The sequence below is a fragment of the Manis pentadactyla genome, chromosome 11, assembly GCF_030020395.1.
Source record: "Manis pentadactyla isolate mManPen7 chromosome 11, mManPen7.hap1, whole genome shotgun sequence".
In the NCBI taxonomy this organism is placed as follows: Eukaryota; Metazoa; Chordata; class Mammalia; order Pholidota; family Manidae; genus Manis; species Manis pentadactyla.
In genome coordinates this window covers 86516485-86539452 of record NC_080029.1, presented here as the reverse complement: position 1 = coordinate 86539452, position 22968 = coordinate 86516485, and the positions used below count along the sequence as shown (strand labels likewise).

Below are 22968 nucleotides of genomic sequence, written 5' to 3'. Positions count from 1 at the left end.
GTCATGGCTTCCAAGAATAGTTGTGATTATATACTATCTCACTTTCCAAACTTACTGTCAGTAACCTCAGATTAACTAGGAAATACTGATTATATTGGCCATCTCAGAAAGATAGCATAGGATAATGGCTTCATGCAGGTTTTCCAGGAAGTAGAGTAAAATGGGCTTGAAACTAGTCCTTAGTATAACTGAAGTGATTGTAGATAACCGAAATTCTGACGCCACCCAAAAGTACCTTACACCCCTGGCTGATTAAAGAAATTGAGTATCTGAAACACCTTGCTTTTTGCTGCTGGCCCCTCCACAGTGTGGCAGGAGCGGGAGGGGGGACTGCTAATGCAGGTTTTTGCATTCTTGTCCCTGCCCACATTTTAACACACATGATAAGAAAAAGCCTCGATTAGGAAAATCAAGCTATAGTCTAAAGAAATCACAAACGGTGGTTTCATTCTTAGAAGTAAGTGACTCTTTCTTAACTTCTGATACATCTTTTAAAACATTTGTTTTTTCATTAGCATCCGTACCCTTCCGAAGAGCAGAAGAAACAGTTAGCGCAAGACACAGGACTTACAATTCTCCAAGTAAACAACTGGTGAGTGACCCAAACATGAGATTTCTAAATAATTGTTTTCTCTTTTGTGTCTGAAACAAATGAAATCGAGGAGGATAACTTCTGTGTGACTACCCAGAGGTGTGAAAGTAGTACGCAGGGAGGGGAGAAGGTACCTAGGTGAATGCTTTTTGTGATTTATTCCTGTTCTCTCCCTCCTCTTCTCCCTCACTCTTCTCTCCGCCTCATCTTTGCCATCTCTGATGCTTTAAAATCCTCCAGTTGAACCACAGATTCTGTGGTTGAAGACAGTTATTCTGTTTTTCTGGGCAGTCCTCAGACAGAGTTATCTGTTCTGGGAAGCTTTCTTTTGTCTAGGCTTTGAGGAGTGATGTAGACACAGGCTCTTAGTATTTCCTAATTTATTTACCCTGATTTTTTTTTTTTTTAAACAGAGAAAAAAAAATCTTCCCATTTTTAGCCTTGTGATTTGACAGATTGCTCCTGTGGTGGTGCATGGACCATCACCCTTTGTATGTGGCTTAGAGGGTAACTGAGGAAAAGGAGGGGCAGGGGATTAAATAAAATGATCACAGTGGCCAAGAAATGATATAGGAATTACTTATCAAAATCCTGGCCCAGGTTTTATCAGCAGCTTAATTTTGTTCAGGACATTCTTAGGGTGATGTTCAGATTAATTGAACTGACAGTTCTCTTTCAAAATTCAGGGGAAGTATTTGCACGGATTTCAGGCCTTATACAAACTTAATTACATAGAACTCCATTTTATCATTCTAATTCCGTGTAGCAGAGGTTGTATTTACAAATGAGAAGTCTCTGCCTTTATTCACAGCTTTCCTTAATATATTTATCAAAGCAGGTTCATTTACAAAGTGCTCTATCTGTGGGATACAGGCAGGCAGACATTAACAAAGCTTTTAGGTTTATCAGGCTCGCTGCCTGATGAGCTACCCGAGGGTCAATTGATTTTGTGGTTCTGTGATTCATTTTTTTCTCATTTTTCTAGGATCACAATGAGAGACATGCTTGGAGAATTAGCCAGTTTGTCTGCCTTATCTGTCAGGCAATTTTTTTTTTCCCAGGGAAGTCAAGCTACTTAAATTGGCCACAGGAACTGCCGTTATCTGACTTTAATGCACCCTATAGTGTGGATAGCATTTCAATTACACCAGTAACCAAAGCTTAGCTGCAGCCCTTTTCATGCCTAGTGCTGTACAGAAAGTGATGTGCCTACCTACAGAAGCAGAAAATTGAGTTGCCTTGCTTCTGTCAGGGTGATTAATGCAGAAATAAACTGCTAACCTGAAAAGAAAGGCAGAAAGAAAGCATAGACAATACAGACTTGAATTCACTTTAATTTTCTTCCAAAGATTGGAACTATGTACATCTAAAGATACCCTTTAGACCAAAAACCTGGCATAAAGGCTCTAATCTCCAGACAGGGATGTGTATGTGAATATATATTGATATGAGCTTCAATGTGTAAACACATATAATATGTGTCAGTATACATATTCTCATTTATGTTCCCAGCACAAGTGGTCAGTGGTCTAAAACAATAAAGTAACAATAACAGTCTGCATTAACTATAGGAGACTTACTTGCCCGGCATATTTTAAAGCATGCTGATTCCCACACTGAACCACTTTATACACAATGGTCCTTAAGGCAGTTAATACTGCTTTTGAATCATAATTTTTATAAATATGGGGCAAATTGAGGGAGGTTGTGATGGGAGTTTTCAAGCCAGTTAACTATTTCTGCATTGGTATTTGATCTTGCTTTTTTTGAAAGTGTTCCTCCATTCCATCCATCACCTGTCCTTTTTGATGTCGTTACTCTTGAAGAGCAAAGAAGCTAAGAGTCCTGTGTCTAAAGAGAGTGTTTCTCGCAATTAGATACCTGGTTGGAACCTGGAAAGAGCACCCTTATTTTCTGAATGCCATTGAGCCTCAAGGCAGGTACAAGGAGTCCTGTTGATGTGATTAGTTTAGATTTCTTGTTTCCCTATTATTCGAGCTGTATCTGCCTCAGAAAGCCAAGGGTTAGAAAGTGACAGTCTACCGCTCGGCATACTTTATGCTATAATATGGCATAAACTTTGACACCTACATCTCTATGAAATAATTCCATCTTCCTAATTTTCACACTTCCTTCTGAAAAACTCTGTAATCCTGCCCTGAGGCCCAATTCTTAGTTAACAGCTACCGTAACTTTGATAATAAGGTGGGACTCATGAGGATAGTACAGCAAATAGCTCTAAAAGACGACTTTCATATAGGGACTGGGTTCCCGAGGATTTCAAAATGAGATTTAAAAGGAAACACCAGCTACTTTCGTACATTTTTAAAATGTCCAATGCCTTATGAAGTCAGTCTCAAAACAGAGAAAACTATCCAACCTACTTTCAAAAGGCTACATAATCACTGTCCTGACATGTAAAGTGATGCCTAAGAGACATGAGAAGAGTGGGGCTATAAACTATTTTTTTAGGCCCCGAGAGCTCTCAGCAAAAGAGCATGGGGGTCAGAGAGCAGTTCCTTAACCACACTTAGCTCCACCAGGAAATAATACCCACTTCTCTGGCTGAGGCCAGGACTTCAGGCTTCCGTGCCATGAGGCTTGCTCCCAAAGAATTAGGAGAGTATAGGAAACATATAGGTCAGAAAATCATGGAAGACTTGCTGTTCCGCTTCTGCTTCTCACTTACCTCTTAAAATAGAAAGGCCAAGCAAGGTCAGAGCAGTTAAGGAGCACCATAAAATAGCATCTAAATCTATAGTAATAAGCAATAGAACATGGCTCCACGCACTTGACTAGAGCAAGAAGCAATAAAAATGGACTTGTTAAGATTAGTCAGTAATTTTAGAACAAATAAGCAAAAAGGAAGTTTGGGAGATAATTGAAGGAATTAAAGACTGTTTTTATCTTAGCAACCAATGTTAGAAATAATCTTAATGGGCTTTTCCAATGTATTTACACTAAGGAGTGTGCACAAGGTCATGATACAACCAAATCAAAATGTGATTTCAGGAAAAGAGTGGAGCTTATGACAGTAAGTCATTTTTTTCCTACAGTTAGCCTGCACAAGTCCATATGTAATCAATCATCTAATGAACACTCTTTTTTCTTTTAATAAGGGTAACCAAATCTTCAGTGTATGCACTTCACTGCCAAGGCTTATCACAAATGCGTAAGACCAGCTTTCTATGGTGGAGAGTCAAATCCACTGTGAAACAACGTGCATTAGGAGAAAAAATGAAGGAAATGAAAATCCTCAACCTTAATAGCTTCCTCACAAAGGGGAAGCAAACATGGTGTGATTTGACTGAATATCGGTTAAAACTCGAAGGGTAATAGAGCATGTTAGGTTAGCACTCGGGCTCTGGAAACAGACCCCAAGGGGTTAAAATTCTGGTTCCAGCATTTGCCAGATGTTTGACCTTCAGTAAATCACTTAACCCCTTTAAGCCTTGGTTCGCTTATCTGTAAATGGGGACAATAGTCATATATATCTTCTATGTTGTAAGACTCAAGAAATGTGCATGCTAAGTGCTCAGCATAGGGCTGGCACACACACATCGATATGATCCTTGAAGTACTTAAAAATAAATAATTGCAAAAATGGGAGAACTGTGATGATTTCCTAGGAGGATATCAGCAAAGAAGTCATTAAACAGCTTACAAACTAGAAGGGAGATTTTTAAGAAAATAGATATACTTAAGGAGAATTAAAATTTTAGAGCAGACAACTTACATGCATAGCTTTTTTTCACACTCTGTAAGTAGTATCTATTTACTGAGTGTGTATATGGGCTAGAAGTTGGTGATTTATAGATGGAGGAGACACAATTCTTGCCCTCATGGAGCTCATGAACATATTACACCTAATTTTTATTTTTAGTTGTCATTTATTTAATATTCACTATATACCAAGCTGTGCTAAGCCCTTTAAATACATTTTCTTTTTCTTTTTCTTCTCTAGTTTTACTGAGACATCCCTGTATAAGTTTAAGGCATACAGCATAATGGTTTGATTCACATGTATTGTGAAATGGTTATATTTCACAATAGGTTCAGCTAACATCCGTCTTCTCATATATATGCATACCTTCTAGGTTAAACAAAGATAGACTTTTGTAGTTCCTTAGATGATCACTTTTTTGTAGTTCTTTGATGCCATGGAGGTAAGATGAGGGAGCCCTAGGAGGTAAGTGGCTTCAAATAGCTCTGAAGCTGAAGGTTAGATGTTTCGAAGGAAAATTTTGGATATTAATGCTCTGGTATTTCCTCAGGAGGCATGCTTACAAGCATTCATTGATGAAAGATTTTTTAAAAATTACTTTTTAATGAGGAAGTTCTTACCTAAATAATTTGTTGGGATACATTCTTACATCTTTGACATTAGTAATCATTGAAATACAGGAGTCTTAACTTTGATGATTAAAATCTCTCAGCTAAAAATACTATGAGAGAAATCATGACATTTCCATGTTCTCGTGCAAATTTCTTCAATGCTATATTAGAATTACAATATTAATGGTTAAGTTCCTGTTTCCAGATTAATTTTAAAAGGAAGAAATAATGTACTTTAAAAATTTATGTCACTGAAGTAATTATATCTTATGTATATACCAACAAGCAAATCCAGAGGGTGACTTACTGATGGACTACAGGTATACTAGGAATAAAGGACCTACTTTCTTGATAGAAGGCTGTCTCCAGGGCCCCAAATAAAAATGCATGAAACTTAAATTTCAAAGAACTTCCCAGTTGAAGGTAGTTCAGAGAGTTCTTTTGTCTAATAGGTTAAATGTCCTTGTTCAGCCTCTCAAAGTGAAGATATTAAATGTCTGCGTCCTGTTTGCCCCACCTTTCCATCAATGATTTTACAACAATCTTTCTAGGTCTAACAGCTTTTAATAATGGGACATCCACTTTGCAGAACTTCCTTATGGAAAGCAACAGTTTCGTTTTAATTTGGTCGCACTGACTAATTTTTCTAGAATATGCAGGAGCTTGTTCAATCAGGACTAAAGCACTGTGCCCGGAGAGTTCCCTTTGGAATCAGTGTCTCCTTCTAGCCTTCTCCCCCTACCCTTTGGGAAGGCTCATTGCCTTCCCAGGTGCCTTGGTTTTCCTATGTGTGAAATGGAATGATGGGGAGACGAAAGGATTTGTGTGTGAAAACACGTTGTAGGTTAAAAGTGCTCTGAAAATACAAGGTAGCATTGTTAGAAGAACCTCCCAGCTCTGATTTAAGTATGGACAGCAACAGAGTGATAGCCTAAGGGAAGCAATCGTTTTCCTCTGGAACCCATCAGTTCAGATGGATTTGGGTGCCCAGATGCTTCTCTTTGCTGCTTACACTTAAAAGGGCAATAATAGTGTTTTAGAGGAGTTTCAAGACAGGGGATCAGTTTCCGGCCTATGCCAGTGAATCCCCAAGCCTGATTTGAAGCCTAATTAGTAGGAGCCTAGGTAGGTGGTAAGAGAGGCTGTACTTCTTGACAGCAAAGAAAAGTCATTCTTAAAGGTGTGTGTATGTTGTCATTCCATGATAAGGAGAGCATTTACTTTATTTTACAAAGGAATCCATTGTAATATTAGGACCTCAGGAGTAAGCTGGGAATTGAGTAAAATAATTTTGTAGTAAACATATGGAATAATTGGCCAGTGATACAAGAAATCTAAATGAGGTGCAGAGACAGCTGGACACTTTTATCTCAAGAGAAAAAGGACTGAAGGAGGAAGTGGTGATACACCCAGGAGGTGGGGTTGAGATAAACCTACAGGGAACAGACCCGATGGACTAAATATCCTCGCTCTGCTCAGCAATTCCACCGCGGCCATTTGTTAGACACATAGCTGCCATCTTTGGTGATTATTTCCAAGTAACATCTATGTTTCTGAATAAAAATCCATTTGAATCTCAAGTCAGATTTGCCAGGTGCTAGATTCATTGTCAGCATTTAATGTGCTGAAACTGCCGATGCTGAGGAAATGAATACAAAAAAGCCTGCTTTTGCACTCCAGTTTGGTGAGGTTGAGGTGGAATGCCTCCCTTCCAGATGGCCCCCAACGCCAGAAAAATCAGCGACCACGGAAGGAGGCAGAGATGCAAGGGTGCACCGCCAGCCAGCCCCGTGGGGTCTTGCGCTCAGCCAGAGCGTTTTCTTACCCACAGTCATTCGTAGGGGGGCAGAACTGAGTTTGTGGCAGTAGTTGGGTTTCCAGTCTTTCGTCATCTCGACACACGTTCGAATCACTCTGTCTCCATGGTCCTATCATCATTTGGGTGGGGGGGACCTGCTGTTATTTTTGGGAGGAAACCAAAAAGAGGTAGGGAGAGATACTAAAAGATGTGAAAAGGAAAACACACATGATTAATGCTTAACCAGAGGGATTGCCCAGAAATTTAAATGGATTTCATTTTGCTCTGTCTACAGCAAATGTAACTGGGGGTGACCAGGGCATCGACACATGGCATATCAATTTTCAACAAGAGGGACTATTGCCATATTTTCCCAGTTTGCTTTCTGCAGCAGATTCATGGAATTCCCACAGTCACCTGAAAATGGAAGATATGTATTATACCCAGGCAGCTGTACCTCCAGTCCACTGCCACATCAGACCAGCATTTCTAGGCACCCTCTATCCTGTAGAGATGGGAATACCATTTCCAGAAATAGAGATTCAGTCCAGAATTTGGGGCAAGCAGCTCAGACTCAGCAAGAGCCTTTTAAAAGTGGTAAACAAAAGGAGTAAAGAGGAAATAAAGGAAGGGGATGCCAGCGAGGGGACTCAAAGGGGAGGTCTGCTGCAATCCTTTACATTCAATTAGACCAGCTCCTTTGTGCTTTTCCCTTTTGCTCTGCAAAGAAAGAATGAAATATGGTTTTCATAGCAAGCTGGCAGCATTATCTCAGGATGCATATTTCTTTGCTGGGTTGGAATGCCAATAAGGGGAGAAAAAAAGTTCCTCGTTTAGAGGAAAAAAGTTTAGAGGAAAAGTTCCTCGTTAGAGGAAGGTACAGTGCTACAGAAAAAACACAACACAACAAAAAAGGAGCGCAACAAGTTTCTGAAACAGTTCCAGAAAATGCCCCTTAATGAAAATATTTAAAGGAGAACTGCTGGAAGATAAAATATCTCAGGCTGAAAAGTTACCATTTTCCAAAAGACTGTAAATATGCAAAGACATTTGGCCAAAAATGTAGACTGTATTTGATATTTGAAGGTTTCATTAATTGACAAAGACAATAAACTCCACAGACAAGTCTTGTGTTAGGCACAAGGCTCTACCTACTTCTGCACTTCATTATACAAGTATTTGGAAGAGAGACAAGGTTTGTTCAAATAAGTCCTTTATCCATCTCAATTGGCATGATCTACATGGCTTCTCAAAGTAACACAGAAATAAAAGTCTATATTTCATTGAGTTGCATGATTTTAAAGTAGGATGATATTGACTTGCTATTTACTTATTTTTAAAGTAGGGAAAAAAGATGAAGTCAGTTGATTGGAAACATTAAAAAAGTATAGCAACAGATTCAGTAAGTATTCCTAACCCCACTCACGGAGCAATAAAGCTGTATTTTTTTTTAATTTAATAAAGAAGAGTTTTCAAATTACCCTCTGATTCACTTACAGAATGCAACAATAGGGGCTTGTAAATGAAAAGTTTAAGTAGTGCTCTTAAATTAGAAGCTACTAAAAGAAAGCTTAAAAAGACCAAAATGTATACCAATGCCATGTTATTTACTTTCTATGAGTTTTGTACTCTTAAAAATAAGTTGTACTCTTAAAAATAAGAGTCTTGGTGGCTACAGCTTGGTTCTGAATTTTCGATGCTTTTTACCACATTGTTGCCTTTTCCAGTAATGTTTTTTTTCCCCTCATCCCTTTCATTACTCTGAGTATAGAGTGTTTTTAAAAATTTATTCTCAAAATTCACTCTTAGAGAAATAAGTATTTTATGAATAGTCTTTAGATGAGATCCTCATTCACTTCACTCGTTCACTCATGCATTCATTCACCAGAAAGCAGCCTTCCAAAAAGTACTTAATTGAGAATCTGCTCTGTTAATGAGTAAATGCAGGTTCTATTAACCTCTTAATCTTAAGGACTTGTCTTGTTGTCACTGGTGTTTTCTTTGTGTTGAATTTTTCAACTGCTAGAGATGGAACATCAGCTAGGTGGCACCTCCCAGTGCTTATCCCAGAAATTCTAACTAATACATGACACCCAGAAGTATTGCTCTATTCTCTCCAAACAAGGGAAATCATTTTTTATCTCTATATTGTTAGAAACCTGAGTAGAAAAAGAACTACAGACTTCTTGTCTGTTTTTCAAATTTTGCTTTCTTTAAATCTTTTTCCTGCTTCATGGTTTTATTGTAATCATAATGGAAAACCTTGTTTCTGTTTTTTTGTTTGCGTTTTGTGTGTGAGTCAGAGTCATTATGGCTGCTGATCATTCAATATAGATTTGTAGCTAACTCCCTGCCTTCAGCCAGAATCATTAATTCTACACTCAGGTTGGAACTCATGCAAGTTTCTTTCTCTTTTTCCCTTGCAAGGTAAACATTGAGAGAGATGAGATTTCCAGTTCTGTCTCTAGATACAGCTTATCTTTTAGATAAGTCCCTGTAAGATGAGGTTTCAGGCTGTTTAATGTTGACCTCTTGAGTTCCAAACTTCCTTAAAGCCTTTAGATAAGCAAAAACTTCAGCAGTAATTACGGAAGAAGTGGTGGGACAGTGGATTAATCCCCAAAGACCTGGATTCAAATCAGCCTCAAAGCCCACAGGTGAAAATCTCTTTAATGGTGTTGGCTTAATGGTTTCAGCTCAATTCTTGAGGAAGGAACAGGCCTTTCTTGACTAAGGGTATATCATAAGAATGACTGCTAGAGGAGTCCTTTTCTCATTATTGATTGATAGATCTCCTTCATCGAGAGGGTCACAGATATTTGCATACTTTCACCTGTCTGATATTGATATTTTGGTCATTTCAAGATTAAATTGTCATCTATTTTGAACCCAGATTTTGGTTATCACTCCACTTGAAAATTGTGGGACAATGGCTGCTTTCTTTGTCTCTGCACACTGTTTTCTAAAATTCAGAAAAGTACCCTCTGCAAAAGAGGGGGTTGACTCCACTGGTCTGATAGAGGAGACTGCACAATGCAGTGAAATACACAAGGATGTCACTGGGCCAAATGATCTTTTCTTTTTTTCTTTTAAATTGCAGATCTGCTTCTTACTGCTTTGTCAGTGCAGTTTTTAAAGGATGCACAGCTTATTTTGAGTGCCCTTGAGCAAATTTCTTCCTCATAAAGGTGTGTAGAAAGTAGCACAATGGAATTTGGTCACAGCTGGCTTACTTCCTGTTACCTGAAGCCTAGTTCCATAGGGTAAATTCCAAATTCCTCCTTAGCTGTGAGTTACTAAATTCTGATGGTCTTGGATCTGTGTGACTTAGTGTGGCTCTTTGCTTCACTAAATATGCAGGTTTCCTGTTATCCTGCGATGTTCCCATGGATGCAGTGTTTTTGTGTTTGCATTTGGTGGAGTGGGCTGGTATAGAAGAAGAATGTTAGAGAGAAAAGTAGAAACTCCCTACAGAATAGAACAGTAAAAGTAATACAGCTTACCTTTCTTTGTAATTTTTTCATAATGAAATTACTAAAGCGATGTCAGTAAACAGGAAAGAAGTGAAGTGTAAAATAATTAGCACCAAAGGGAACATAATAGGTTACTTATTAAAATCCATAGACAAATTATATGACCCCACCGGGTCCAGGGACCAGAGATCACATGACTCAGGGTGCCTTCTCTGAGGTGAGCACCCCAATGTACTTTGTCAGCTTACCGGCTCCTGACATTAAATAAGCTCCAGGTATGATTTATTGAGTAGCATTTTGACAGGAGTGAGAAACTGAAATCTAGTCCTTGCTGAACCTCAGCTCTGTTTTCATTACCTTCTCCGAGTATTGCATTTAGTCAACCGAGTTACATGTAGTTCTGGGAGAAGCTCTCCTGTTCCCCGAAGTCATTGTTCCACTCATAATAAAATTATGCTATCAATTTGCCATAAGAGAAACACTGAAGTTCACTAAATTATTGCCATGTGTTTTGCACTAAAGACAAAGTGATACCAATTAAAAAAACAACCACCCCTGGATTTTATTTTTTAATGGTGTGTGGGGAGGAATGAGGCTGGCTCACAAGGGAGGTCATGCCTCCCTTCTACACATTACAAATGTCACTTTCCTTAATTAGAAAATGGCGTTTATGGAGAATGAACTGGGGGTTTAAGTGGGGAAAGAAGAAAGAATGAAACCTGAGCTGAGCCTTAAATAATATGTCAGAAAAATGACAACTTGCCTCCCACAAGACTATTTCATTAGAAAGATTTGCTAGGTTACATTAGACTCAGATAGATTTTTCTGGAAATGGACCCTAACCCAAAGACTAAAAAAATTTCCCAGTTCCAAAGCTCCATGAATAAGTCAAATCCATACTTTGGTTCCGTCATAGTAGCGAGTACTCTGTGGCTCTCATTTAGGGTAACATTTTCAGGATGCTGTGTCCCTAGGGAGTTGAGCATTAGTTATGATGTAAGAGTGTCATGTTTTTACTCTATCAGCAGGAACTAATATCCTGTGGTTTCAATTAATCTCCTACTAGATTAATTAAATAAATGCCAATAATTTGGTCTCAGAAGAAAAGCTTTCTTATCCCACACCCTAAATAAATCATGCCTGACAGTTTACCATCAAGTTGGTGATGAATCGAGTTCAGAATTTTAGATATTATGAATAATCAAGTTTTATTACCACAGAAAATCTTTACACAATAAAAATATTTCCAGCCCCAGGCAGTAGCCCAGTAGTTTTAAATAATACTTGTAATGACACAAGTTTATTAAGTAATGGTGGGCTGCTCCTTGCATAATGTATGATGAGTTATATCTGTTATGAAGACAACAGGTAAAATTTTTAAGAAAATAGGCAATTCTTGGAAAGGATATGATTTTGCTGGTAATACCAGTAATCATTAACGAAAAAAATAATGAGGACTTCCATTGCTAGACCTTCCTAGAAGCTCTTCCACAGCCTAATAGCAGCACTTACAAATAGACCAAAATGGGTCTGAAGAGAAGACAATTCTTCTAGACATCACAACAGAACAAACTAGGTTGTATTCATGAATGAGAACTTGGGCTATGTTTTCAAACTCGTGGAAGGTTTAAAATAGTTTCTGGATTTGTTTGGATTTTTTTTTTCCTGCCTTTTAGATGACAAAGGGTTTCTTCACTTTGCTAAGCTCTTGGGAGGTGCTAATAACTTCTTGCTGAATTCAAATGTGCCAGAGAGAAGGTTGAGGAGAGAATATATAGAAAGCAGAGTATGGAGGTGAGGCAGTGGCCACCAGCATGCCATTTCTTGGAGGAGATTAGATTTGAAGTTAGTTTTCAATCAGAGGAAGGAAGTGTTTTAGCAGTTGGATTGAAATAGTAAGTTGAGTCTGGGAGGAAACCAGCTTTCCCTGAGTAGTGAAAAAGAAATTTGCAAGTGTGTGAGGTACAGCGAGAAAGACAGACACCCCAGACCACAGGGTTACGGGGCGAACAGCGTGGAGAAGGTTCAGTGCTCACACAAAGGATGAAGCGTGTGGTATGTTAAAGGGAATCAACTGGGATGTCAGCAGCTTGGGTCTAATTCCTCTCAGACAATTTGTATGATCTTGGGCAATTTAGCCTTTCTCAGTATCTATTCCCTCATCCATAAAAGAATGGGGCCTGGGTGATTTTTAAGGTCCTTTCCATCTTTAAAATTCCATTATTTTATGATTCTAAGCCTGTGAACTGAAAAAAAAAATTCTAGTCAAAGCAAGTGAGATGAAAACGATTTTAACCATTGTATTTTGAATTGATTAGAAGAGAGGGAGAAAGGCCAGTCACAGTAGACTATAGGTGACTTAAACAGAGCCTGAATCAGAGATTTAGCTATTAAAATGAAGAAAAAGAAACCGATTTTATCTCTATTGTTAAAGAAAAAAAAAGATGTGGCAGGATTTGTTGACTAATTCAGCATGGGGTACAAATAGGAAAAGGAGCTACAGCCTCTCTGGACTCAGTGCCTTAGGGAGCAAGGCTTGGGGATTCTTTCCGCAGTGACAGCAGATTTGAGTGGGGCCTGATGGTTTCTCTGGGAAGATGATCTTGTTTTCACAATAGATAGCATAAAACAGAGATGAGCCTGTAGAGGAAGAGGTCAGAATAACAGGAAACACTGTGGGACTGCACAAGGGGTGGAAGAGGTAGGTCTGAGGGGACAGATGTTATTCAGGGCCCTGGGAGGAGATGGGCTTGTCCAAAGAGAGAGAGTGGGCACTGGGAGGAGCTTAGAAATTTAGGCACAAGCCCACACTGATTACAGTTACTCAGAAGGGATCCTCCATAGTGGTCATACAGGACCTTCCGACAGCGGAAAGCTACAGAGAACAAGATTTCAATCCATAGTTTAAAATTTCCAATTGGAAAGACCAACTAGAGGTTTTCTTTGTTTTGTTTTTTTTAAGTTTTACATCTATTTAAAGCAAAAAGTTCTTCATGAAAATGGAATCATACACAAGGTAACAGAGAACATCTATTTTCTTCCAAAATTAGATAGACTGATAAAGGGGCAAACTTTCTATGCCATGGAAGTTTGACTTAAGTAGATGTCTCACAATCTATCCACAGTGTGAAGGTTAAAAATCTTGTAAGAGTGTGTGGTTACATCATGAGTTTTTTTCTGTTTATGAAATTCCTTAGCATCCTGCTCCCCAATAGGATGTCACCAAAACAAAAACAGTCTTCCCATTAGTGTGCTGTTGATCTGGCTGTGAGGAGCATGACCCCTTTGCTGTGAGTGAGCACCGCTCTAAAGTGATTTACTTCAGCAGAGACCATTCACTCACTTTGGGCTTGTCGCTTTCAGTAATTTGTAAATTTTTAAAAGGTGCCACTAGAGAAAAATGAAATACCAACTTATGAAAAGTATATCTTACTTAGCATTTATGTAAAGGCTATCACAGTACCTTATTTTGATCATTTTGATAAACTGATTATTAAAAGGGTGTCTATGACACCCTTGATCAGAGGGCACAAGAACTCAAACATGAGGTCAAAGTCACACGTAGAGTTTCATGAAAAGCCATTGAATTTGGAGTCATTGAGATGGTCAGATCAGATGATTTCTCCATCTAAACAGTCTATTTGTCATGTATGCATTTTTTCAGATGTTGTCTCATTTGTCCAGGTTGTCTAAACTGACTCTAGATACTGAGGTTTAAGAGACTAATTATCTGTTTTGCCAATTCCTTACTACTCAGCAAGGGAGAAATGAAGTTCAAATCTATGGGTAGCTATAACTATCTGTTTACATATTTAAATCAGTGGAACATTTGTGTTGTACTCCCAACTTCACATTAATTATGTTTTGAGGTCATATGTGAAGTTTGGGGTACAAAACAATTAAGCACTAAGTCTTTCCCATCCCCTCTGCCTCCCATGCTCCTTCCAGAAGTCAGGCTCTGATTTTAAAGTTGTCGAGTCTCTAAAGTCAGTTTTACACTGAAGGACCCTCTTAAGGCTCCTAAGAGACTCTTTCCTCAGTTCACCATTTATATTGACATGTTGCTGCACCAGAATTTGTTTCTATCAAGGATTCTTTCCAAAATAAGCCTATTCCTTATCAGGTCTTCTCATGGCATAGCATTAATACAGATGAATCCTACAATTCCCCTTTTCAGTGAGCTTGAAAACTCCAAAACTATCATCTTTTCCTCTTGAATGCTGTAAAGGAATCATCGAGTCCTGACTATGCTTGAAATAATACATGAAAATTTTTAAATTTCTTCAGAAAACTGGGCATTTGTAATAAGGAGGAGTAATATGACATGTTGAGTCATTTTATGAGAATGTTATTTTGTGACTTAAATCTTTAAAGGAGAGTATTAAATACAGGATCAAATGCAGTCAATTAAATCATAATTACAGCAGAGCTTAATTTTATAATAAATCTCTCACATGTCTCCCAGAAACACATGCATTCCAGGATTCAAATGCACTCACTCTTTGATAAGCTCGTGCTCAGGAAAGAAGGCATGGTTGTTCACCATCAACTTTATAGAAACTGTAAAACTAGCTGAAGAACAGTTTGCTCCATTAAAAAAAAAATGCAGCTCCTCCTCCTCGAGGGCAGAAACTATGGTCTATTTGCTCTCCAAGATCTGGGTGCATACCATATTGCCTGGTCAAGGAAGTGCCTGATAGTTGTTGAAAAAATGCATACATGACAAATAGATATTTAGTGTCTGTATCAAAAGATGCTCCCAGAGGGTCTTAAGGGAGTAGTAAAAAGTATTTAGGTACTAATACTTTGTTTAGAAGTAATGGGGAATTTAATAAAGCTTTAAGTTGAGCTGAATATTGGATAATTGAATGAGGTAAACTATAAATAAAAAAGGCCTTGTAAATAATCTGACCTAACACTCTCACTTTACAACAACAACAAGAAAAACAAAAATTTAAGGTCCAGAGAGGGAAAATAAGTTTCCTAGGGCCACCCAACAGGTTAGAGGTAAAGCCTGAAGTTGAATACATCAAGTCCCCAGATCCTGAACCTTTTCTAATACACCACATCCTCCAAAATCCTTTCAATGATTTAACTATCTTCAAAAGAAAAAAATACCTAAAAGGAAGTATCTTGACCATATAGTTTTCTTTCTTTTCTGTGTAATTTCATAGTGTCATGATGACATGGTTTTAAGAAAAATTAAAGCTCTCTCTCTTCCAAATTGGTATGTTACCTATCCATGAATGTCCTGAAACAAACAGTAAGATGTTAAAAATTGAGATTCCTACATTATATTTTAAACAAAAAATTTTAAATGAAATATTGATAATCCACACTAAGAGGCAGGTGTAATTTTTTTTTTTAATTAAGGCATCTCAAGAAGTTTTCAAAAAATTTCACTTTGGACTCGGCTTTGGGCTTAATTTTTTACTGATGGCTTTTGAATTGAAAACTGCTATATGCAGAGGTTTGCAGGAGGGGCAGCTTGAACAAAAACATCATAGGGCACTTCCCTGAATTATTTAATAGAAAGAAGAGTTTCTGGATCTGCAAAAGATGATCCTGAAACAAAGCTACCATTAAAGACTTAACAACTAGCTTAGAGTGGGAGCCGCTACCACACTGGATCTGCGAGCTTGGGCTCTAAGCAATCATGAAGACCCAGGGCAGCCAGTGAACAAAGCAATTACAATGGGAGTCAAACTATTAAGGAGTCGAGAGTTCAGTAGCTTTATGTCCCTGCCAAGGTATCCCTAGAACACTGTGTAACAGGGACTGAATAATATTAACATTCCTGCATGATCGTTAAAGCAACTTACAGTATATTCTAATCCAGGAAGAGTTTTTCATTTTGATGACTGTGGGAGTGGTTATTTTATTTTTATATGTCCTTTTGCAAACATTTAAACTGAAATAACCAGTAGCATAAAATTGCTAGTGATTTAGCTGGCTATGAACTTGTAACCAAATAGTCTCGGAAGATTTGTTCTTGTCTCCCTTTAGCTCTCAGGTAAATTTCACCGCATGACAGCACTTCATGCTAGGCAAAGCTCATACAGGAGATGAAAAGGCATGAAGCATAACAAACATCACAAAGCCAGTACAATTTCTTGTTTATAAAGAAAAACAAGGAATGTAAGCTAAGTGGAAAGGTGCTAGTTGAAAGATATTTTAAATGCCTCCGAGTTAAAACCATCAGGGATCAGAAAGCAGAAGGCAAATTCTAGAGGCTAGAACACCAAGGCTGATGAATCTCCTTGTGCACATTTTAATTAAACTATCATCTTGAGATTTTTTTGTGTATTGATTTGCACAGTACTTAAAAAAGCTTCCCCCATCCCCACCCCCACGTCCCTCCTTTGAATGTTAAAGCTTTGTGCCTTCAGCTTGACTGTATGAAAAGAAATTACTCATCTTTGGGACTGTTATGGAGGGAAAAAAAAACAAAACAAAACAAATGGGTGGACATGTTCTCTTCTCCTTTTCAATATGTTTAAATTTCAACTGTTCATATAATTATGCTGGCATGTATTTCTTCCTGCCTCTAGTCATGCAGAAAAATTTTAAACATGAGAAATTGGACAACTCTAATGTGGTGTAAAATCTACTTACGCATTGTATTTCTTTCAATATTCTTTACCAATAGTATGCACATCATTAAAATTAAAAGAAAATGTTAGTTTTATGCCCTAATGCATTTACATGCTATCTGTAGCTGCCAAATATTTTATTAATGTTGAAAAGAGGAAGTTTGAAAAATAAAAGTAATATCAGAAATAGGGTTGACTCTAGGCAGAGGTGACAGTGACAACCATTTAATAGTAATCACCACTTACATAGCACCAATTAGAGGAGCATTTACTAAAAATAATTAGTTTCCTAACATTGTGAATCTGTTATTCCTCCCTCTTCTTACAGAGGAGTAAACTGAGGCAGAAGTTGAAGTGATTTTCCCAGGGGAAAATTTTGGAAAGTAATGTGGATAGAATCAGATAGAAGTATTAGGATCCTCAATTCCCACTTCCTAATGTGGAACTTCCTATTCATAGGGAGTAGGATTTCCCTATTGATCTCTTCTGAATAACTGAAGATCAGTGTCTGTGAATTTCTTCATCCCTCCCCACCTTCAACCACTCCGTGTGCTCCTCACACATAAATGCTAAGCTAATGGGAAAAGGAATACTTGGCACTAGAAATCTGAGGTTGGTTAAAAGGGTATCCCTTTTGAGATATCAGCTGCTAAAACTGGTCTCTAAACCAGGAGGAATAATAAAAATAGCAAAATTGACTGAAGGAGGAATGAGGAAAAATCCTGTGATGAAGACATAGATGAACTTCTTCCTCAGTGACTAGTTCTCTCTCCACCTCACATACGTATATATAGGGCCTGTGCTTGCCAGCAGTGGCCTTGGGAAATTCATCTGATTTTTAGAGTTTTTTTCTAGACCACAATGCTGAAGCTGTGTTTCTATCTGGTGCTGAAACTTTTTCTATCTGCTCAAGAGTGAGCTGTGGCCAGCCACCTCATTTTCACAAGTAGGCCGGATCGGAAATGATGCCCAGCAGTATCACAGCTTTGGAGACTCACTCGGGATAGAACAGACTGTCCTGACTCTCTCAGATCAGCATCCTTTAAGTTTTCTCTTGGAATAGCCCACCATTCTGGATGGAGAAAGGGAGCCAAAGATAAATAGCTTGCTGTTACAAGTCAAACTCGTATTCTGCACGTGAGAGATTTCAGAATTCTAATTTAGTCACTAACTTTGTTCCTTCATCAAGGTTTATTTAACCTTTGGAAGAGAAATTTTTTCCAAATTTCAAATCATCTCTCCCCAGTAATAAACTGAATCCCTTTCTCCTTCCCTTTTGGCTACTAAGCCACCCTGCACCATTCAAGGCTTTTCCTCATTTAACAATGGACTGTAATATACTAGTTCTAAACTCCTGCTGGGTCACGGACCTCTCTGAGAACATCGTGACACCCATACACCCCCAGAAGAATGCGTGCATGTACACACACGTACATGTACACACACACACATATGCACATGCCCACAGTTTTGCTTATAATCTTCAGACCCTGTCATGGACCCTCTAGGGACTAAGCCCAAAAACGAGTGAACAAAAACAAACAACAAAGAAACTTCCTGCTCTAATAAGTTTGCTAGAAATGCATTAACTAATCTAAGAAATAACCCATAATCACTATTCCTCCTTTTGTTGGTGGTTGAATTTTAAATTAATTGAATTTTAAAATGGTAACAGATGGTTCTCATTTTATTAGATGTTAAATTCATAAAAATTATGAGCCATACCTTTTAATTTATTCTGTGTGGCACCGCCAGGATCACCACATAGGACCAAGCATTCAGCACCCTGCACTGCTCTAGAGGCTTCAAGCAAACTGTACAGTCACGCTGTGATTGACACCCTCTGAGTCAGGCGATGTGGCTCCTCTCGTCTGTGCGGGTCCTCTCATTTTGGATATTGAATGGGTTAATCATCAAATGGTGCCACCCAACATCACATCCATTTTAGCAAAATGCTATTTCAGTCATTAGCCATTAAGTCCGTTTTGGCTATAATTCCTCTCTTTCTTCTTAATGTTTGGTGACTTTCTTCTTAATGTTTATCTTGGTGTATTAAAAAATATATAGTACATGTCTCAGTAGCTATTAGACCTTAAAGAATATCACTATTCAACATAAACTTTCCTTCTTTGGTGAGCTTTATGCTAATAGGCGTCTTGTACACTGCCTTTCAACGATTTGTGACCACCTCAGAGCCCTGCTTTGTGAAATGTTTGATTATCTGCATATCTGTCTATTAATTTGTTTATCTGTCAACCTATCTATAGAAATTTTAAATGGTGTAATAACTTTAAGAATAGTGACACTAATGTAGTATTAGATTAAAAGAATGTTACTTTATATGGGTGTAAATGTAATTTAGAGGCACTTAAAGGAAGCTCTGTACTTAACATGATTCTTGGTCAGTGAAGACAGGTTGATCCCACTCATTTTGGGATTGCTAATTTGCCTTTAATTGGGAAGATTGATTCTGCTCTGTGGTGCATAGGACCAGCCCCAAATGTGGTTTTCTGGTTTCTGGAGCACTTTCTCAGTTGTCATTGTCATTGCAAATGTGTAACTGAATGTCACACGGGGCCTCATGAAATAGAAGTACTTTCTGTTCTAGAAAGCAAGTATCGACATTTCCCAATTTTGTTTTATATTATAAAGCTTGTGCTGGTATTATTTTAAATAAACTTCTGCTTTACTCCATTTGATAATTTTCAAACTACAACACAAAAGCTGTGCTTGGATTTAGTGAAAGGAATGCTTTTGCAGCAAAAATTCTTTATTTTTTTGAAGCAAGTGCTAGTCTCAAATATGATGCACCCATTAGGTTGTGCCATTCTGTATGAAACAGCATTTATTTTTCAATATGTTAACTGTTTGTTTATCTGCCCTGTGATATATGGAGTTTGCAGCTATAAGCCTTTTTTCCTACTCTCTTCTCTTGGCTGATGACAAATTTTAATCATTTGACTGTCCTTCACGACAATTACTTTAACTAAGATGAGTTATATTCGCTTTACTGGAATGGAGTCAGGGAATCTATCAAAACTAGTGAGAGGAAAATTCCTAGAAATGTTTTTAAACATAGTCATTAGGAATGGGCTGAACCAGTACAGAAAAAAATGTGGGTACTCGGGATTGGGAAGGAAACCACTTACTCACTGTAGTTCTGATGCCCACCATTGCCAGTAGGACAACTGGCAGTGTTGAGCCACACAATTTATTTCATAGTGGTGGAAAACCAGATAATAAAAACAGTATCACACAGAAAGATCTAATTTCATTTATGTACCTCACATGCTGTGTAATGTTACAGATAACATACAATCAGTGTTTATACTGATTGGAAGGTGTGCAGATATATGGTGAACATACATGAGCAATATGTAAATATTTACATTTAAAGTCGTAACCTAATCCATGATTATTCTTATACCTTTCCTTTTCCTTAACTACCTCAGTATTTTGCTATCTCTTGTAATTTCCTATGACTCCAGACAATTATTTTGAAGGCTCCTTGTAAATGTGCTCAATACAACCTCAAAAACAAAACAAACCAGTTTGTGTGTGTGTGTGTGTGTGTGTGTGTGTGTGTGTGTTTAAAAACCTAGATGCTGAAGGCATGAGAGTGGGAAATGAGTGGTGATGCCTGCAACAAGGGTCTTTCAACACGTGTGTTTGCATCTTGTCAGCCTAGCAGGCAGCCTTCTGTGTTTCAGAGAAGAACCTTCAGCTGTGCCGTCCTCCTGACCTCGTGATCCTTACCAGCCTCGGTGACATCTCCCAGTGTCACTGGGAATTCTGGGAGTTCTTGGATACTTTGGTAGTTCCCTTTTTACTTATGGATATGTCTCAATATTTCATGTAACCATTCCTTGTGCAATCAACTCTACTTATTTCTGTGGTATATTTCATTCCTCAACTGGATTCTTCTTACCAGGCAGGAGTCGGCTTAATTTTCACCTCTATCATCAATTTGTGTATGTTTAGGAAATCCAAATTTATCCTAATAGTAACTGGCATAAAATACAATTAGGGAATTAGATTTGCTGCCTCCTTCAAAACCACCTCAGTCAGCCTGTCCACAAATGTTTATTGAGCACCTGCTATTGCCCATTACCTATCATGGTGCCAGGGGTGGAACAAAACAGACCCTCTGCCCTCATGGAGCTTACAGTTCAGAACCAAGTGTAATTGAAAAGGTCCAAAGCTATTACCCTTGTTTAGAATTGAGTATTTTTCCTGAAGTTCAATGTCATAAGTCTGCACAGAGTCCAAACTAGATCCATAAAAGCCCATATAATACTCTCTTCTGAATTTCATCTCAGAATATTGGAAACATATCTTCCCCCATGCAGTTGGTGGAGAGAATAAAATGAAAAATGAGAAAAAAGTTGCATGCAGAAGGAAGCTAGTACTCCTACCCCTACAGGTCAGGCCTCAGCCAGAATAGTATTTTGTGCCCTTTGGAAGAGGGCTCTACCTCTCTCCTCTTCTGTTTCCTATACTTCCCCTCCCATCCCACTGACTCTCTAGTGAAATCCAGTTGTTGAAAGAATGAGGCATGTGTAAGTAAAATGTCTTTAAGCTGAGAGGTTTCTGTACCTGTTTTCTTACTTTGGTATGAATATTTGAACAGATTGTCAGATAATAATTCATTGTCCCAGGTGCTAGAGAGAAAATGGTGAACCAAAGACACATAATCCCTGCCCTCATGGAATTTCCAGTCTATTGAGGAACACAGACATAATATGTAATTATTATTTATTTTTATCCTTAACGTTTGCAATGGAATCATCTGTACTTACTTGGACACGAGTGTGAATTATTTTCTTTTTGATTTCCTTTTATGAGCAGCACCACTCATTTTCCAAGAGCTTACCAGGGGTAATGGTGCAGTCGCTGGCCATGTGGAATGGAGGAGTTGGCCCACAGTGGAAAGAGAGAAGATGCCATTTTCCATTAGCTCTAACCAAGCCAAGCATAACAGTATGACTGTGTTTAAATCATACCTCCCTTTAAAATACATCTAAGTGCTTCATGTATATTATCTAACTGCTTCTCAGATACGGTCATATCTTTTTTAATCTCCACTTATATAAAAAGGTAGGTAACAGAGGGTGCATAATCTGCTTGGTGTTGCCTAGAAGAATCCATGTCTTACACAGGTAGTAATTGCTACTTTGTCATAAGTCACTTCTTATGGAGGGGCCCCAAGATACACTAGAAAGGACAGATTATGGAACAACAGGATCTGAGTTTGCTTCTGATCTCACTATTAACTCTCTGTTTGAACCTAATTTTGGAGCCTCAGTTTCCCCATCTGTCAAATTAATGTAATACCCTTGATTCAGAATATTGTTGTGAGAACCAGGAATTCCAAGAAGTAACTCTTGTCACTACTATTGTTGTTTTAATTGTTGTCCTATAACATTTTCTATTCTTCTATTCCTGGAAAAACCCTGTACATCTTTCTGCATATGGTGAGAGGTTAATAAATATCATTAACAGGTTGCACAGAGACTGAATGGCAGGAATTTCCAGCTTCCTTTCTGCAAATAGTTCCTTACACTGTTCTGTATGGTTTTATTTTTCACAAGGCTTTTACTGCTTTTGGTGATGAAATATTGTGCAGAGACATTCACAAAATAATAAAGAAATGTCTCTAGTAATCCGAGCATTTAGTCATTTCTGAATCCCTGTATCTAACGTTGGTTGAGGTCATGGCAAAATGGTCATGAAAAACCAGAAATCCTGGCCAGCTCTAAGGATTTTTATCATCAGTGGTTTTTAAAATTCTGCTAATCTTTTATTCATCTATGTTATTTATCAAACATTTAAAATTGAATACCTGAGTCTTGTCATGTGTACCACTGAAGTACAAACAGCTGACAGTATCTATCTATTGCAGGCTTCTAAATATAGGAAAAAATGACTTACTACAGACATCCTAACACATTTAAAGAAGATAACAGGTATTATTTTCAGAGATTTAAGTAAACCTTACATCGCTGAGAAAGTCCCCTGGTCACTTCCTCTATTCCCCTGGTCACTAGCCCATTCTTTCTTCTGTTGAACTATTGTGCACTCAGTAGATCCCTTTATTTCCCTCTCTCTCATCTTTCTTACAAGTATAAAAAAGAAAAAAGGTGACATTAACATCAAGATTCTGTGGGAGAAGCAACA

At 38.1% G+C, this 22968-nt stretch overlaps 1 protein-coding gene across 10 annotated transcripts in view; it reads left to right on the top strand.

The window, feature by feature from the left end:
- MEIS2 (Meis homeobox 2) overlaps positions 1-22968 on the top strand; it is a 196077-nt gene that overhangs the window by 136497 nt on the left and 36612 nt on the right. For all 10 annotated transcript variants that reach the window (XM_036887539.2, XM_036887537.2, XM_036887535.2 and 7 more), the window contains one exon: positions 516-592. In XM_036887539.2, the coding sequence (XP_036743434.1) occupies positions 516-592 (77 nt within the window). The remainder of the gene's footprint in view (positions 1-515; positions 593-22968) is intronic.